Source organism: Bos indicus x Bos taurus, chromosome 8, assembly GCF_003369695.1.
Source record: "Bos indicus x Bos taurus breed Angus x Brahman F1 hybrid chromosome 8, Bos_hybrid_MaternalHap_v2.0, whole genome shotgun sequence".
Classification (NCBI taxonomy): Eukaryota; Metazoa; Chordata; class Mammalia; order Artiodactyla; family Bovidae; genus Bos; species Bos indicus x Bos taurus.
The window spans coordinates 10,856,727-10,876,577 of record NC_040083.1 but is presented as its reverse complement, the minus strand read 5'-3'; the positions used below and the strand labels follow the sequence as shown (position 1 = coordinate 10,876,577).

The following is a 19,851-nucleotide window of genomic DNA, read 5'->3' as shown; positions in this document are numbered from 1 at the left end:
AGTTGCGTCCGACTCTTTGCAACTCCATGAAGGGTAGCACTCCAGGTTTCCCTGTCCTTCACTATCTCCTGGAGTTTGCTCGAACTCATTTCTGTTGAGTCAGATAAATAAGTTCAAGTAAAATGAGACGTTGTCAAGTGATATGGAAAGATACAGGTAAAGTGCTAAGGCAGTTCAGGGAGGGCAGAGGTCACTCAAAGATGGAAAAAGGGAAAGATTCCACAGGAGAGGTTAAGTTCCTTATTTCTTAATTGGTTTAATCTTGGCTTCCTCATCTATAAAATGAAAATAACGTTCTTAATTCAGTAGAGTTGACAAATGAATAATGTGTGATGTTTCTGGCACAGTGCCAGGCATGTAATTAACAGTCAATGTTAGCAGCTCTTACTGGAGAAGGCAATGGTACCCCACTCCAGTACTCTTGCCTGGAAAATCCTACAGATGGAGAAGCCTGGTAGGCTGCAATCCATGGGGTCACTAAGAGTCGGACACAACTGAGCGACTTCACTTTCACTTTTCACTTTCATGTATTGGAGAAGGAAATGGCAACCCACTCCAGTGTTCTTGCCTGGAGAATCCCAGGGACGGGGGAGCCCAGTGGGCTGCTGTCTATGGGGTCACACAGAGTCAGACACGACTGAAGACACTTAAGCAGCAGCAGTAGTAGCAGATCTTACTATTATAACTACTGTGTCAACCCTCAGCCTTAGCTTGGATCCAGACATGTGATGACTGAGCAGGAGTATAACATTGAGGGCAGAGGGAACAATAGAAGCAAAGGCACAAGGTAGAAAACAGCAGATATTTGCTTTGGCTGGAGTGTGAAATATACGAAGGGAAACAGAGTCTGTGGTCAGATCTGAGATGCTTAAATGCCAGCTTAGGAAGTCTGGATTTAACTGTATGGACAAGGTGTAGGGTGTCATGGAAAGTGTCCAGGCTTTCAGACAGTATAATCTGGCAAGAGATTATAAAGTGAATAAAGAAGAGGCTGACCAGATTCCATGAGGACAAAGAGCATGGGAGGTGGTCAGCCAGGGAGGAAAATATTTTAAGGACAAAGTGACACAGATGGAGTGCACTCAGCAAATCCCACAGCAAAGACAATCTTCTTCACTCCTCAGCATCCTCTGCTATTAACTCCTGATAGTGAGATGCCTGGGCTCAGCTCCTTCCTCTGCTAAGTGAGCCATCCCTGTGGAAGGCTGAAGAGGAGAGGCTAACGATTCAGTGATTCAATGACTTCTCTTTTCTGTTTTCTCTAGAACTAGTAAACTACAAAGGGATTAAGGAGAAAGAGGCTGGGCCAAGAATAACAAGGCCAAGGCTCCTTTAACAAAGTTGCCTCTGCCAGCCAGAGGCGTGGGAAGGGGACAAGAATACGTGAAAGAGGTTGGAACACACAAGGCAAGAGGATGATGACAGTCTCAATTTTTATTATTTTTATTTCAGTAACCAGAGATCTTACCTGGAAATCTTAGCAACTTGGTTCTACTCATAAAAATGGAATGTCCTAAAATGAATTACAATTTAATGATTTATGGAGCTGAAAATGAGTGGGACAAGATTTCCGGTTTCTTTGGCTAGGCCCCTGACCCAGGAAAGCTGCCTGCGTGAGATCCGCAGGCTAAAAGGTACGGGAGGGGCTCATTTCCAGCTCTTTTCCAGTAATCACCGACCTCTGCGACCTGCTGTCAGCTCTGTGTCTGCCCCATGCTTATCTTCTATGTAAACCATATTTTTTCTCCTCCCTCTGGATCGGCCCTCAACTTCAAAGGAACCCAAACTTACCTCAACCCTATTTAGGTCCATGTCCTACAACTAAAATCTAGTCCATCAGCTCAATCATTCTCAGGAGAACACCATCTCCCTACACTCCTTTATAACTGCCACCTCCACTCCATTAATTGCCCTTCTTGACCTACAGTGACCATTGAAAAATTAAATCCTGTACAGTAGAACCCAACAGGCACCAAGCCCAGTATTACAGGTCCTACTTAAAACACAGATGCGGACTGTCCCAACACTCTTTGCACATTGGAAACATCTGGAGAGCACTATAAAAATACTGATTCTATCACCCCAGACCAATTATTTAAAATTCTCTGGGAGACGACAAGATCAGTGTATTTGATATCTGTAAAATTCATAGGGAGAAAAAAGTCTGTAAGGAGAGAAGAAAGAAAAAGTAGGAAAGAGCAAATGGGAGACTTGAATTCTAGAATGTATTGGGTTGGTCAAAAGTTCATTTGGATTTTTCTATAACACCTTATGGAAAACCTCCAAAGAACTTTTTGGCCAAGAAAACAGTAACAAATAATGAAAATAAAGATATCCAACAACATTACAAATAAAGACCTGAGACACATCTGTCGCCTGGCTTTTAATATAACCTAATTTCCAAAAGTCTTTTCACAAATAATCTTAAGGGTAGGCAAGTCTAGACAAGTTTCTATTCAAGGGAAAGAAAACAGGGTAAAAAAAAAAAAAAAAAAGACTTGAAATGGGCCATGAGATTAGTCTTCAGTTTTCTGACAGGTAGCGAGATTGCCATCTTAAAAAACAAAACAGGGGAAAGGCATATTATATACATGTTATTCTCCAGACTCAAGCCAAAGTCAGTAACATGTTCTCTATGATGTAATCCATTTCAGACACAAAGTGGTGTGAGTTCTGAAAACACCTCTAGGAAAACTGACCTTGAATGCTATTGGCCTTCACAAGATGGGCACAGTCCATCAGCACCTCCTTTGGAATATCTTCTATTTTCTCTCCCTGAAACACAAAAATAAACCAAATGGCCCACCACCTTGTTTCTGAGCAATAATGGAACACTTTTATAGGGCTTTGCTACCTTACTAGGCACAATTTTACTAAAAGCAAGGGGATCTTCAACTGTATTTCAAGACACTGGAAAATAAAGTCAATTATGGAAATGTTTAAGAAAAGGCAGTAATATGGAAAATACTAATACTTAATAGGTAAATAAAAAACAGGGTATGAAAATAAAACCACCAAAATATTAAGCGTTTTTATGTCTGAGTAATTTTTTCCTTCTTTCTTCTCATTCATAATTTTAGAAACCTTGTGGAAAAGTGGTGTCTGTTTTTGGAATGGGAAGATTTCTTAGCTGAGGTCCCTATAACCTCCCTTTCAAGAGACATCCCTCTCAAGGGCTTCCCCAATGGCTCAGACAGTAAAGAACCTGCCTGCAATCCAGAAGACCTGGGTTCAATCCCTGGGTTGGGAAGATCCCTGGAGAAGAGAATAGCAACCCACTCCAGTATTCTTGCCTGAAGAATCCCATGGGCAGAGGAGCCTGGCGCACTACAGTCCATGGAGTCACAAAGAGTCAGACACGACTGAGAGACTAAAACACACACACACACATGAGGCATCTTACAGTTTTGGGTCTCAAATCATCTGGTAGGTCATCTACCCTCAGCTTTAGTCAGGAACCAAGCTCCTGGTGTGTTACATATAACCTTCCACCGTAAGGGAGAAAAAAATATCGATTCATTCACTTTACAGATACAGTATCAAAGTCAAAGCTGAATAGCAAAACCATTCCAAAAGAACAAAAATATGTCAAAGGCAAGAGCTAGTGGAAATCAGCTCAGCACTGGCTGTTAGGCATGGGATTACAGAAGCACTTCTGTCCAGGTGTGAAATGTTTTATCTACCTATTTGAAAAATTAAGTTTGTTCTATTTTTTTTTCCCCTTAATGTTTCAAAATGGGAATCTCTCAAATACCTAAATTTTGACTAAAAAATAAGTGATTTAAGTGTAACTACTTAAACCCTATCTCATCCTCTGAATAGACTTATTCACTTAAATACAGGATTCTGAATTTACCAACTTGATTAACACAATGTCATCATCATGAATATCAACCACTACACTAGGCTACAATATAGTGATGGTGATGCCGTCAGGGGCTTCTAACATTCAGAGACGCTGACTGACCCTATACTAAACACATCAAATGAATAATAAAGAACAAATTAGGAACCGCTTTAGGAATATTCACTTTTTGAATGGTAGGAGCACTAAGTAAACAGACATATGAAATGGATAGTATCATTATGCTCACCTTACCAATGAAAAAATGAAACTTAGTGAGGTTCAGTAACTGGGCCAAGATCCTCCATGTCTTGTGAATGTCAGAGCTGAGGGATGAACCCAGGATTAAAGTCATGCTCTAACAACTGGCCCCAGAGTACGGTGCTTATGGAGTTTTTGTGGAAATGTTATCTTGGCCCTTAATATCAGGTTATGTACCAATGGTCCTTCTTACTACCTAAAGCTATTGCTATTCCTGAAGCAATCCCCTCTTCTTGTTTTGCTATTTCTAATAATATGAGCAGACCAAATAAAATAAAATCATTTGGCTTAGTATTATGCATTAAGTCAGAGTAAACAAAACGCATGGGGAGTCTAAGGTAAAGGCCAGAATTTTGACTGTAGGCTTTGTGCCATCTGTGTTAATGAGATAAGAAACCTCTTGATAAGTGAGACTTTTCTATAGGTTTTCAAAAAATCAAAGAAGCGTAGAAAAAAAGCCAAACACTTGATGAATATCCATAAGCTTTAAAGCCTGGGTTGAATTCACCTGAAATTGACAAAAAAAAAAGAAGAAGAAACACACATAGCACTAAGCAAGTGCCAGGCACTATTAGAAATGTTTTAGTTGGGACCTCCCTGGTGGTCCAGTGGTTAAGACTCTGAGCTCTGAATGCAGGGAGCAAGGGTTCGATCCCTGATCAGGGAACTAAGATCTTGCATGGTGCAGCAAAAAAAAAAAAAAAACACAAAACTTCAGTCATGCTAGCTCATTTAATCCTTACAATGACCCAGTGAGTCAGGGGCTGTGAGCTCCCTTTTACAGAGGAAACTGGCACAGCTGAATAACTTGCTCAGAGGTGCACAGCTGGTATGAGCACAGCCAGGATTTGAAGCCAGCAGTCCAGCTCCAGAGTCTAGGTTCTGAATTATTTAGTCTCACTGCATCTCCAACGCTTACTTGGTACCTACTAATTAATACAAAGGGCTACAACCTTTACTTTTTCCAGTAGTCATGTATGGATGTGAGAGCTGGACTATAAAGAAAGCTGAGCACTGAAGAATTGATGCTTTTGAACTGTGGTGTTGGAGAAAACTCTTGAGAGTCCCTTGGACTGCAAGGAGATCCAACCAGTCCATCCTGAAAGAAATCAGTTCTGAATGTTCATTGGAAGGACTGATGCTGAAGCAGAAACTCAGACCCTGATGCTGGGAAAGACTGAAGGCAGGAGGAGAAGGGGATGACAGAGGATGAGATGGTTGGATGGCATCACCAACTCAATGGACATGAGTTTGAGTACACTCCGGGAGTTGGTGATAGACAGGGAGGCCTGGCATGCTGCAGTCCATGGGGTCGCAAAGAGTCGGACATGACTGAGCAACTGAACTGAACTGATGGCCTTTACTGCAGGACATCAACCAGGCAGAAGTTCCTTTAGGAGCACAGATTTTTATTGAGCACAATTAAGGGATTCCAAAAGAAAATGAAATGGAACTCCTGTTCAGACAAGTACTAACTGGTGGTAAGGTGAACTTGGGACTATCACCATTATTTCCATTTTCTGACACAGCAGAATCCAAAGGAAAAAACTTAATCTGAACCAAAAGGAAAGTTGGGAACACCATTCTTTATTTTCTCTAAACTTAAAATAGTTTCAGAATGGCAAGAAGTTGCCTAGGAAAATTCAGAATTTTGTTCCAGCACAGAGTTCACAAACTTTTTTTTTTCTTTTTTACAATACAGTTCTCAAAAACACAAGCAGAATAAGTAAAGGTGGGGTAGCATGTTTTATCTTGTTAGTACACTGAGAAGTAAATATTATCAGCATAATGAAATCATTTTTTTTTAATTAAAAATAGTCAAAAGGTTGCTCTTAAGTTATAAAACCCCAAAACGTTTTTGGAAAACCTATACATATCAGGTAGCATTTTAAATAAGCACAATATTTTCAAAGGGAAATCTGGCATAAAAGGAGTTACTAAAATGTTTATATCTTTTGACCCAATAATACGCTTAAAAAAAATCAAAAGAAGAAAAGGAAATAGTTCATAAAAAACATTTCTTGTTGGGGTTTCATAATACTGAATACTGTAAACAACTTATATTCTGACAGGGAGCTTTCAAATTAACTGTGGCATACTGTCAACTCGAAGCAGCCAGTCAAAACAATAAATATAAAAATAACATGGTCACGTAATACAATCAACGAGGGGATGCCAAGGAGGAATGCAGACTGAGACGAGAGAATCTAAGTGCATGACAAATGTCACTGCAAGGCATCGCAGAGAAAGCAGCTTACAAGTAACTTTGAAAAACAGCATTTTGAATGGAAACTGTAAGGCAGAACCAAAAATAATTGCACATAAACACTGTACTCTAGTTGACAAAGTTGTTTCTTATGGGTATACAGGTCACCAAATCTGAAACCACTTCCACATAGACTGGATTCAAATAAGCAAATGATGGTGGGAGCCAGGTCTCCTTTCCCATTGTCTAAGAATGAAGTAATAACAGATGAGCAAGGAAGGAAGGTGAGAAAGGCCCCCACAGTAATGGATTCACCAGAGACATCAGTAGGAGCTCATGTTTCGCTTACTGTAGGTACAGAAACAATTATTTACACAAATTACTAACATGGGTTAATATATATGCTGCTGCTAAGTCGCTTCAGTCATGTCCGACTCTGTGCAACCCCACAGACGGCAACCCACCAGGCTCCCCCGTCCCTGGGATTCTCCAGGCAAGAACACTGGAGTGGGGTGCCATTAATATATATATATACACATATTTCCTAGCTCTGTCACATGAGAGGGCCTAGAAGCAATGACACTCCAGTAGCAATGAGCACTCCCAGAGTCCAGGTCTTGGTTTCTAAATACCATTTCTCAATAAAAGGAACCAAGGTTCTTTGGAGAAATGGCTGATTCTAGGGCTGGAGCAGGGAAAATACATGAGCCTGGAGCATCTAGGAAAGTCAGAAAGTAAGGAAGGACTCTAAAACCAAAACGACAGGAGCATGTCAGAGGAACACAGGAGCTGAGGTGGAAGAGTCAAAAAGCAGGGATGATTTTAGCCATAAAATGCCACAGTCCATACTGATATAAGTAAATGAATACATTAAATACATGGGGGAGAAGAGACGAATCTTTACAGAAGAATTCCAAACAATACATGCAAATACTCCCTACTCTAGGACGTGGGACTTAGTTCTATCCTCTCCCTGCTTGAGTACAGGATGGACTTATGGCTTGCTTCCAAATAATAAAGTATGAAAATGGGGAGAAATACAACTCTCTGGTGAAAAAACCCGGCAACCATTACCCTGGCCAGAAGACCAAGGTTAACAACATTAGTGCTAAGTCCTGTGAATAGACATACCCCTGACATGATGGGATAAGAGCACTCCACCTCTGTGCTACTTTTTCCCTAAACCCGTAACTCCAGTCTAGTCATGAGAAAAACCCACACTGAGTGCCATTCCATAAACTACCTGAGCGGTATTCCTCAAACTGTCAGGGTCATGACAAAAAGAGAAAGAGTAAGAAGCTGTCACAGACCAGAGACTAGGCAGATGCGACAACTAAAATGCAGTGTGGGATCCTGGACCAGATACTGGAACAGAAAAAGCACATTAATGGAAAAACTGTAGAAATCGAAGCAGAGCCCAGAGGTTAGTGACCAGTGCTGCACCCGTGGCTCCGTTGTTCTGACAAACCTACCATGGTAATGTAAGATGTTAGCAGTGGGGAAAACTGGGCATGGCGTGTACAGGAACTCGTACTACCTCTGCGACTTTCCTATAAATCTAAAATCATCCCAAAATAAATATCAGTTCAGTTTAGTTCAGTCACTCAGTCGTGTCCGACTCTTTGTGACCCCATGAATCACAGCATGCCAGGCCTCCCTGTCCATCACCAACTCCACATAACAATTATCTATACCCTATGATTCAACTATACAAAATACATGGATATAAAGACAGATTAGAAAAACAGTTTTATGTGACTAGGGAACATGGAATCTTTTCCCTTTACTATGATAATGCTGTTTTAAACCTCCTGAAGAAGCCCCGGGTAACAGGTACATGTGCCCTTGGTGAGACAGGAGAATCACCAGTCTGAGAAAGAGGAACCACAATGTGATCTCCCCAGAAGAAGACAGGAAGTCCGGGAGTGTCAACTGAAATGACAGGGAGAGAGCAGAGGTGACACACAGCACACCTCAGCTGGCGGGACGAGACAGTGCTTCTAGCTGGAAAACATGTGCTGTGCTCCCCTTCCAAACCTCAAGTTACCAGATTTGCCCTTAGTGATTTCCTAGGTGAGGGGAAGACATCTCTTCATCAGCTAATTTGTAGACTTTTGTACATATTTATTACTCTAAGCAATTTATTTTCAAAAAAAAAAAAAAAAAGGACAGAGGACAAGACAGGATGCTTATCACTAAAGAAAAAAATTTTGAATCCACGTTTAAATCCAGTTACCTTATGCAATCGAAGGTACACATGAGCCGAAGAGAGTTTGTCCACATGAAACCTACAAAGAATGAAAACCACTTTTAGCAAGAGGTACAAGACACCCATCTCCTCATGCCACCTGTGTTGAAAGCACTCCAGGCCAAAAATGTGAATTCAGTTGCCTACTGCATGCTGAGCACCATGGTGAGCAGAAAACACAGCCAACCACCTCCGAAGGGCTCACTTTCAACCGGGAGAGGTGAGAAAAACATGGAGAGTTCTGCAGCTGTGCAAGACTAAGTGCCAAAATGAGTACAGGAGGTGACGAACATTAAATGCCCAGGAAGTGTGATTTTTCAGGTGAGAAGGAGCTATCAGTGACCAAGTGAGAAAGAGCTATCAGTGACCCAAGGATTCACTGATGAACTGAGATTTGGAGGGTCCCAGGCTGAAGCATGGGATGTATACAAACATGGGAAAGGAATTTGAGGAGGGAAGAGAAGGGAATGAAAGAAGTCATCAAGACTCCAGGGCTGCAAGCCTGGGAAAGCTGCAGGACCACTGACAGACACATCTTACAGCTGCAGAGGGAGCCAGCTGGGAAAGATGACAGGTCTGGTTTAGGACATCCTGAGTTTCAAGCAATGGCAAAACAATCCAAAGAGGATGTCAATCAGAGACAGAAGAGTCAAGTAAGGACTGAAGCAGTAAATGGACCCTTTAGGGGTCAGACTAGCAATTCATCCAGCAACTATACTCCAGTAAAAATTAATTTTAAAAGAAAAAACAAAACTAAAAAAACTCCAAAACCCAATTCACTTAGCCTTACATCTAACAATGACACTAACACTCGATTCCTGGGAAAGCATGGTGATTGCCCTTTATGATGTTGTCCTAAAAGTATTAGAAAGCCCTCTTACTCCCAAAGTCCTGCATTTACCTTTCATTAAGGTTCTATCTTTCATTAATTTAATTAAATCTTTTTAAAATGTCCTTTTTTCACATAACCCAACATTTGGGGATTTTAAGTTATTCACCTTTAGAAATCACCAAATGAGGTGGATCTCTCTTCCCAACACCCAAAGATGACTTCAGAATGCTAGCAAACAATGGTAACACACAGCTGTCACTCCTGATTCTGTTAACTTCAGTCTTCTCTTCCTTAGTCCTTTCAAGACTGAAGAATGTTCAATAAAATTTTAAGGGAACAACATCACAGCCCATTATATATTTCTCTAGATAATTTATTAGCATTAAAGAATTTTTTAGAACTGAAAATGGTTACACATTTATACCCACTCCAAGATGTAGACAGTGTGATTCTATTTAAAGGTCAAGATTATGCTGTTTGTAATGCCCTCTTCAAAAAGGTGAAGCATCTTGCTAGTGACTTTGAATACAAAAAAGTTTTACACATTTTTTGGCAGTCTATGATGACTCTAGCTTTTACTCCTCACAAATACTGACAGCCAGAAATGAACATAACATCTTGGTTTATTTTCCTTCTTCAGGTTCATTTATTCATTTGCATTCTCATGTAAGAGATTCCTACTGATTTTCTTCTGCTCGGCACTGTCCAGCCAGAAAATAAGCTTCTTGAAAATCTAGAAATTATATCTTACTACCCTGTTTTAGGATGTTAGAAAAATACCCCATTCATAAGCAAGCTCAATTGAGAAAACTTCTCCCATTCCAATTTAAAGTTCTCTATTTACAACAACTCTTTTCTACATACCCATAGTAGCTTGACTGTATTCTCACTTCCCTTACAGGTCCCTGATGTGGAATTTTGTCAGTAGAAATACACATATAGTTCAACATATATATATATACTGGGTTCATACACAGGCAGGCAAAGTACTAAAACACACACAGCAATACCACTGCTGATCTACCTGAACTTCAGGCTTATAGGTACACCTCTACAAAGGACAGGGGAAATGTACAGATATTCAGGGCTTTGGTTGAAGTGTAAAACAAACAAAAACGTCAGCTCTGTAAACGATTTGGAGCAAGCTTCCTTAACAAACGTCCCAAATGCTCACTCCAAGTTTAAATTATGCCCACTAGTTCCCTAGTTCTCTCTTCTGCTTACTTTCCTCTCCCTGCTTAATCACTGAATACAGAGACTAGAAACTTGAATATATGAGCATCCCTGACCTGAGACTGTAGAGATGCAGAGCACCCAAAGTTGGGTAATTTTACTTCTTCAAGTGGGGTCTCTGGATATATTACTCTTTCTTGCCTGGAGAATCCCAGGGACGGGGGAGCCTGGTGGGCTGCCGTCTATGGGGTCGCACAGAGTCAGACACGACTGAAGTGACTTAGCAGTAGCAGTAGCAGGGAGTCTGGAGGCAGTAAACACACACTTTTTCTATTTTCCTTTGTTTAAAAAGAATTTAGGGACTTCCATGGTGGACTTCTGTGGTAAGACTCTGCACTTCCAATACAGGGGGTGCAGGTTTGATTCCTGGTTGGGGAGCTGAGATCCCACATGCCTCACGGCCAAAAAAAACAGAAACATAAAACAGAAGCCGTATTTCAACAAATTCAATAAAGACTTTAAAAAATGAGTTTAGTTCCATTCTCATTTAATCCTAGAAAAATTCTTTGCTTCCAAGCACTATAGGAGGTTTCCTAGTATAAACTCAGATGTTGACATTCCCAGAGGTTCAGTTCCAGAGTCTACGTCAAGGTGACCCAGGTTGAAAATCTGCCCTGGAATGCAGATTAACTCATTCATTTTTTGTATGCCTCAGAATGTTTCCAGGATTAATGGTTTATGAACTGGAACAGGTCTTGAAATTTAGGGCTATGCCAGCTCACACCAGACCTCAAATAGCTTCTGGAAGTACTAGTCAATCACTTCCAACAAGACATTAAATCTCAAGATTATTAATATTCAGAGTGTTGAAATGGGTATCAGGCATCTGTAGACACCAGTTCAGTAAGTGCACTCCGGGAGATGTAGGCTGAATGTTGGACATTTCTCTTCCACTTACTTTTTTTCTTTTAATGTCAGGTAAAAGGCTGTTGTGAATTGCCTCTCATAGTGCATCTGAATATGTAATCATTTCTCTGCAGGTATGTCTGCCCCAAACCTTACAGCAGGTAACTACATAACATATATAATCATTCTTATCTCTTGCGTGACAGATCTGGAGATCTCTGGGGCTTCAGTGTGGCGGTCTCAGCCACCTACTCTGAGGAGACACACAGGCAGTAAAAGTAAGCCTATGTTCTGAAGACCTTTTCAGTCAGGCCTGAGGTCCATCTCTGAGGCCTCCTTCCCAGTTAACGTGGTACTTATAAGTGAAGGGAGCTGGTGGTCAGCTTTTTACCACTGAACAGTCATAAACAAATGGCAAACCATGAGTTGTAGTTTTAATCACAGGAGTCAGGTGGTTGGCCAAGTCTCAGAAAGTAAATAACGATCTGTAAACAGCAGAACCAAAATTTGTTACCTACCAAATATCTTCAGGCCAGCCATACTTTATCAGATCTTCATCTGCAGAGACAGAAGAGAACAAAGAAAAAACAAATAAGCAACAAGATATACTGTTCAGCACAGAGAAATATAGCTGTAATAACTTTAAATTTTATTACTTTGTAAGAACTTTAAATGGAGTACAATCTATAAAAATACCTAATCACTATGTTGTACATATGAAACTAATATAATATTTATTTTTAAAATTTTAATTCAGTTTTAAAATTATTCTTTGGTTCTTTTTTTTTTTGGCTATGCCATACAGCTTTCAGGATCTTAGTTCCCCAACCAGCGACTGAACCCAGGCTCTGGCAATGAAAGTGCTGAGTCCTAACCCTGGACTGCCAGGGAATTCCCTTAAGTAGTATTTTAAATCAACTATACTTCAATAAAAAATAAATAATTTTTAAATAAAACAAAAACTGTTCAAAAAATTTTTTTTAATTTTCCATCATCAAAGCCTTTTTGAATTACTCTTTTCTTCATTAAGAGAGAGAAGAAGTTTTGTGGAAAAGACTGGTATTTTTTTCCCTTCCCAACTTACAGTAAACTTTAGCATATTTCACTTAACCTTCTTTTTTTAAAAACACTTTTAACAGGTTTTACAATTGAACAATTACAATCATGAAGCATTTGTTCAAAAGGTGAAGTGAACAAAGGTGAAGTATTTGTTTAAACTGTATGCTTTTTTTTTTTTTTTTAGCCATACCACATGGCTTGTGGGATCTCAGTTCCCCAACCAGAGATTGAACCCTGGGTCACAGCAGAAAGTGCAGAGACCTAACCAATGGACTGGCAGGGAATTCCCATGTGTGTATATTTTATTTCAATATATACCTCCAGTGAATCATATCAATAATTAGTAACTAACTGTGTTTAATACAGAAGCATTACTTGGTATTGATATTAGATAAAAAGATAAAAAAAGGCAAACAAAGTGATTCACATATGATGATTTAAAATGTACTCAAGTATAATCTACCTAACTTGAATGAGGTATTTATTGTCCAGAAAAGCAAAAAGATGCTAGAGTACCCTCTCGGATGAGGGCACTTTAAGCAAATGCATACACCTTGAGTTTTCTGAAGAGTTTTCTATAAGTGCAAGTAAAAAGTTGAGCAAACCTCCAACAAATAATCAGAAAGATGAGAAAAAGGAAATTATAAAAACTTCTTTTCATTTGGGCAATGTCTGGCTCCCTGGTGACACCTGCTGGCTAATAAAGAACACATCAGAAAGCTTTTTTTACTGAAAGAAAACTGTCCAACTTAAAATTCCTTGTTGTTCCATCCAGTCCTTTGTCACCATCCAGTCCTTTGTCAGAAGTCAGCAAGACTATTAGAAGTAAATGTGATGTGCTAGGCACCGTAGAGAACATAGCACCTGAAAAACGTGATACCATTTTAACAGCAGACTAGGAGAGTGCGTGATTCTAAAAGTACCTGGGGAAAAAATGTCCTACACGACAGGTTTTTTTCCTACATATACTTTAACAACAGTGAAATACCACTCCAATGGGGTCCGGGTAGAATCTAAATTTACATCCGGAGGTGTAAACTCTATCTAGATTTATATCTATAGAAAGAAATTCCTACAACTGAGGTTTAAAGGATTCCACAATCTAGCCAGTCCAGTTTAACCCACTCCTCTAAGAAGCCTTCTTGGCTCTCCCTGATCACATTTACTCTCTGTATGTCTGCTGTTAATATTATCTCATTTTGCATTGCTTTTGTTTAACAGACTTTATTTTTCAGAGCAGTTTTAGGTTCACAGAAAAACTGACCCCTATTCTGGTCCCACCCCTTCATGGCAAACAGATGGGGAAAAGGTGGAAACAGTAACAGATATTATTTTCTTGGACTCCAAAATCACTGTGGACAGTGACTGCCGTCATGAAATTAAAAGATGCTTGCTCCTTGGAAGAAAAACTATGACAAACTTAGCATATTAAAAAGCAGACACATTACTTTGCCAATAAAGGTCTGTATAATCAAAGCTAGGGTTTTTCCAGTAGTCACATACAGATGTGAGACTTGGACCATAAAGGCTGAGTGCGGAAGAATCGATGCTTTCAAACTGTGGTGCTGGACAAGACTCTTGCAGAGTCCCTTGGACTGCAAGGAGATCAAACCAGTCAATTCTAAAGGAAATCAACCCTGAATAATTGTTGGAAGGACAGATGCTGAAGCTGAAGCTCCAATACACTGGCCACCTGATGTGAAGAGTCAACTTATCAGAAAAGACCCTGATGCTGGGAAAGCTTGAGGGCAGGAGGAGAAGAGGGCAACAGAGGATGAGATGGTTGGATGGCATCACCGACTCAATGAACATGAGTTTCAGCAAACTCCGGGAGATATACCTGTGCCTTATTGCTCAGTGTAATACAGGGAGGTATCAGCAGCATCCTCAGTTACGTTCATCAGGAGGATGCTATGAGAAAATTTACCCAGGACATTCATGGATTACAAGGAGAAATATAAAACTCAAGTTTTAATACACTGCACACTGCTTTTCCATTAAGTCACACCCAGAGTCAATGGCATAAATTCATTATAAGGAAAAACTGTTTAAAAATGAGTTATGCTATACGGTTTTTTTCTCTTGGCTAGGATGTGATAGTCTTGCTTACACTGAGTCTGCTTATGATTATAGCAGAGTTCAAAACAGTTGTATAGATCTGATTTATAATTATATTGTTATATAACTACCACATCATCATAATTATAATGTTATATACATTTTATGTGATAGATGTGTCTGTGTGTGTGTATATATATATAAAAAGATATAGATATATGTGTGAGAGTGGTCAAGAAAGCTTCAAAACACTGTTCACATTTCAACTCAAAAAGAACCATCTTCTGCCTCAAAAAAACCAAGATATGTTTCTCAAATGAGGTAAAAATGTACAGAAAAGGATCTTTGCAAAAGTCTAAGCCACAGATTATTTTTATTTGATGAAAACTAGCAAAGGTTAACTTCTGATTCCTATCACCCATAAATCAAATGATACCACAAAACTATGTAAGTTCCTAATCAGCAACAAATGGTCTAATTCTCTCAATTATCACTTGATACAACTACATTATAAGAAAATTAATCATTTGGAATTCCTTCTAATGGGTTATAGTAGTTAACTAAAAACTCATCCAACAAACCATGGAGAGAATAGGCAATTAACACTTACCTGCTGGAAATTTTAAAATCAAATGCTTTTGAAAACTTACTTTCATATTTATCCTTTCCCATGTAAATAGTGTAAGCAGACGAGTTAACTAAGACAAAACAAAAATAAGACATAGTTAGATAACATCATTACAGACACACCTATTTGGTGGGAAAAACAAGGGACAAATGCTTATGATGGGTTGGCAAAACATGGCTGGTAGGCCAAATCCAGCCTTGTTTTTGGACAGCCCTTGAGCTCATAATGATTCTTACATTTTTAAAGGGTTGAAAGAAGCAAAATGAAGAAGAATAAGCTAGAGAGACCGTATGTGGCTCACAAAGTCTAAAATACTGACAATCTGTAAAACGTTGACCAATCCTCTTAAAAATGGCTGCTTTCCTACTTTCTCAGGGAGGTAGCACAATGCAATTCTAGTTCCATCATCTACTTTTGCTTCTTCAAAATATATATATATATATGTACTTTTTTTTTCCAAAAAACCACCCAAATTCATCACCTCAACCATTTAAAAATAGGTTCCAATACCTAGGTAAGGTTTATCTTCCATGATTTGATTTAGTTGCATTCCAGGGGTGCTGCAAATCACACCTGGCTCCCTACCACATTCAGGGGCAACATGGCTCTCAAGCTTCTTCTCAGCAGTGACACTGAACCCTGTTTATAGAATCACCTAATTTTGCTCCAGCTCCACTTAAGACCAACCAAATCCAAATCTCTGGGGATTGGTTTTTTTTTTTTTTAAAGATCTCTTTTTATAGCGATTTCTAATGTGAAATCAGTGTTAGCTCCTACCCTAAATCAAACTGGATATTCCGGGTATGGCTTACCTTAGAAATGACATTGGCTTTCCTGAGCTAGTGTGTTTTGCTGTGGGCTCCTCCATCTGCCATCAGTTAGGTTTTGAAATCCTAACGGGGTCCTGAGTTTCTGAGCTAGTCTACCAAAATCTGTTAGACCCCATTTGGATCTAGACTCCTGAATTAACAGCCACTGGGTCTCTGTCTACAAAGCCTGGCTGACAGGTGTTAAGGTTGGGCTAGGTGGTCTGCTGGTTGTCGCTCCAGAGCTGGAACTACTCTATTAAGTGGACCTCTGAACTCTTTCATTTGTAGATTCGTAAATTCAGGGTTGCCTGTACTTTCCAAATGAAAAGCTCCTTAAATGATCAAGCATAGTTGCCCTTCTTGGGAACAGAAGACTCCCAATTCCTTTAGTGAGCAGTTATGATGACTACCATCCATAAGTACTTGGAAGTAGTTGAGAGAAGTCTGAAAGGAGAGAATGTTTGTATTGACTAGTTGACAGATCTGTCTATAATTAAGTATTATATTATCCTGATAAGCCCTTTGCACAGCTTTGGACAAATACCAACTGCAGGACAACTAAAAAGTGTTTCAGATGTTCACTTGGGGCGCTATTATATTTGTACACCCTTTTGATCCTATAATGTCACCACCAAGAGTACATACCCCACTGATTAACACTTCACCAAGCAATGAAGCTCTTCATACAAACTGAACAGGCGTTAATTAAGAATATAGAACACATAAACAAAATGCCATGGATCCATTAAAAATAAAAAGTAGGTGAATAACTAGCAGAACAGTATTTCTGTGTTATCTATAAACAGTAAGATTCAATATGTAAAAAAAAATAATAATTGTACATATAAACATGCTTACCTATGTTTCTAATACACACACCCATTTTCTTTATACTATGGAAGGATACATATATATTTAACTGTTAACAGTGACCTTACCTACTTGCTTACAAAATATATAGATGGTTTTTGTAATCAGAAAAAAAGGTGTGTTTTTTTTTTAAATGATTGAAGTAAACAAAGCTGTCTCTGCAGGGCAAGCTAGCTAAGCTTCTGCCAAGAGAATGACAGATAATGGATGGCGGACCTATAAAATGAGGTGGTTAATAACATAACTGCTACAACCCCAAACTGAGGGGCATTCTACAGAATAATTTTTCAACAGACAGTGTCATGAGAGACAAAGACTGAACAATTGCTCCAGATCAGAAGACTCCAGAGAGCAATGAATGACAACAGAATGCAACAATTGATTTGCAGGTTTCTTTTGTGATAAGTTCATTACTAGGACTCTGATGAAAACTGGATATAAGTTGCTGACTAGGTAATAGTATCACTGCAATGTTAATTTCCTAATTTGGATAGTGAACAATGCCTTCTGATACCAGAATATTCTTGATTTTAAGAAAAATACCCTGAGGTATTTAGGGGTAAGACACAACTTACAGATGGTTCAGGAAAAAAAAAAAAACACCTGTGAGTGTGTTTGTGTGTGTGCAGAGAGACAGAGTGGGGCAAAGGGAGATGGAAAACGTGGAAAAAGAAGAAGGGAAAAGGAGATAAGGCATATGTGGTAAAAATGTTAGAATTTGGGGAATCTGAGAGAAGGCTATAAAGGAAATCTTTTAATATTCCTGTGACTTTTCCGAAAGACTGAAATGTCAAAATAGAAAATAAAATTTTTTAAAAAAGAAGCATGACTTCTGAGTAAGAAGTCTGAATTAAGCTCTCCTCCGTGGCTTCCCTGATAGCTCAGTTGGTAAAGAATCCACCTGTAGTGCAGGAGACCCCTGTTCGATTCCTGGGTTGGGAAGACCTCCTGGAGAAGGGATAGGCTACCAGTATTCTTGGGCTTCTCTTGTGGCTTAGCTGGTAAAGAATCTGCTTGTAATGTGAGAGACCTGGGTTCAATCCCTGGGTTGGGAAGATCCCCCGAAGAAGGGAAAGGCTACCCACTCCAGTATTCTGGCCTGGAGAATTTCATGGGCTGTATAGTCCACGGGGTCACAAAGAGTCAGACATGACTGAGCAACTTTCCCTTTCCACGTTAGAGGGATAAAGGAAGAGTAAACTGAATTATTCTAGTACTCTTGTAACTCTCACCCAAATAATGTGATTAGTAAGAGAACTAGTTGTCTTGAAGACTCCTGACTCAGGTGTAGCAATCAACCCAACTTTTGAGGTGTTGTGATAATTTCATAATTTACAGAACCGTCTATATTGAGAAGGACACTGGTAAAAGGTACTAAAAACATATGTGAACTTAACATGCTTAATGCACTAATGTGGAGGAATCCATAAATCAGAGGGTCTTGAATTTGACACTGAAAATACAGCAAGGTTATTGTTTTCTTAATCTATTATGGGAGCATGAAAGAATAAGCAGATTTTAATCAGAGATACTAATTTTAAAAGAGAAGGCAAAAATTTTCTACTGCGATTTCCAGCCCACTTTTTTTTTTTTAAAGGGGGGTTTTATTGCAGTAAACCATCAGTTGGTTGAAAAGCTTATCTATCTATCTATCTGAAGTCATTTCCTGAAGATTCTGTATGTTCAAATTGTTTTCCATACTGGAATATGTAAAAAATTTTACTACTATATTACTCTGCAATTTTAAAAGCTGCACAATTGTAGATTTATTAGACCTAAGAGGCCAAATATTTTTCCGACAGGAAGCAGTTCTGATGCTGCAATGGAAGCCAATGAGAAAAAAATGACCCACAAATCAACTGAAGCCCTCTACTCTATTAGGGGCATCTCCATATATATGACTGGCACTCAAAGAATTTAGAATTGCTTTAAGGAGAATAACGTAGCCTGTGTAAAATACATTTAGTACCTATATGCCTTGCCTCGGGCTTCCCAGGTGGCTCAGTAAAGAACCTGCGTGCAATGCAGGAGACATTGACCCCTGGGTCAGTGAAGATCCCCTGGAGAAGGAAATGGCAACTGACCCCAGTATTCTTGCCTGGGAAGAAGAGCCTGGCAGGCTACAGTCCACAGAGTCTCAAAGAGTCAGACAGGAGTTAGCAACTAAAGAAGGACAACAACATGCCCTGCCTATATTTGTCATTCCATTGTTGGACTTGTATGGATAACTATGTTGTCAAGGACTCTTGTGAGTGGAGAAGCTACAAAAAGATGCTTCTGTTATATTATGACAGAGGGGCAGAACAGGACAGACAGCAGATAAAAATGCAATTAGGAGCTTAGAATGATTTTTCAGGCTAGTTTGAATTTTGTTTCTAGTAATTTTAATAATATGGATAAGAAAAAACTAAGTCCACGGAAACAGAGAAATGGCTTATAGCACACTGTGGAAGCCTAAACTAGTGAGAAAAATGAGATGTGACAGTGTGACGGAGTAGCAGAGGAGGGCTCTGTGAGTTACAACTTTCCTGGGCTTCAACTTGCTCATCTCTAAAGAGCAAGTGCCACCCTGTTCAAACCCACATAACCACTATTGCTAGTTTCACTTAAATTTCACCTTTAACAAGAAGGCAGAGAGTAGCAATAGAATAGAGTGTGCCAGAAGTCAAAAAATAGCATTCATTTATTCAGTAAGTATTTATTGAGTTCCTATTAAGAGCCAGGCACTATGCTAGCGGAACAAGGAGAGCCTGTACCTGCCTTCAACGGGCTGACACTCTATCTCAAGCAGACAAAAGTTTAACATCATATGTTAAGTGCAATGCTGAACGTATACATTGTGTTAAGGGGATTCCCCCAAGAGATATACCTAAGCAATCCTGGGGTGGGAACAAGGAAAGAAAGGCATTTGGAAAAGATAGGCGAGGGCTGTCTCTGGGGAGGAGCAGCTAGCTAGG

The 19,851-nt window shown here is 39.5% G+C and overlaps 1 protein-coding gene across 1 annotated transcript in view; it reads right to left on the bottom strand.

Moving 5' to 3' along the window:
• Positions 1 to 19,851, bottom strand: part of CCDC25 (coiled-coil domain containing 25) — a 33,221-nt gene that overhangs the window by 12,600 nt on the left and 770 nt on the right. Inside the window, exons 2-5 of the mRNA XM_027549051.1 lie at positions 15,238 to 15,285; positions 11,989 to 12,028; positions 8,548 to 8,599; positions 2,700 to 2,775 (exon numbers count right to left, since the gene is read on the bottom strand). Of these exons, the coding sequence (XP_027404852.1) occupies positions 2,700 to 2,775; positions 8,548 to 8,599; positions 11,989 to 12,028; positions 15,238 to 15,285 (216 nt within the window). The remainder of the gene's footprint in view (positions 1 to 2,699; positions 2,776 to 8,547; positions 8,600 to 11,988; positions 12,029 to 15,237; positions 15,286 to 19,851) is intronic.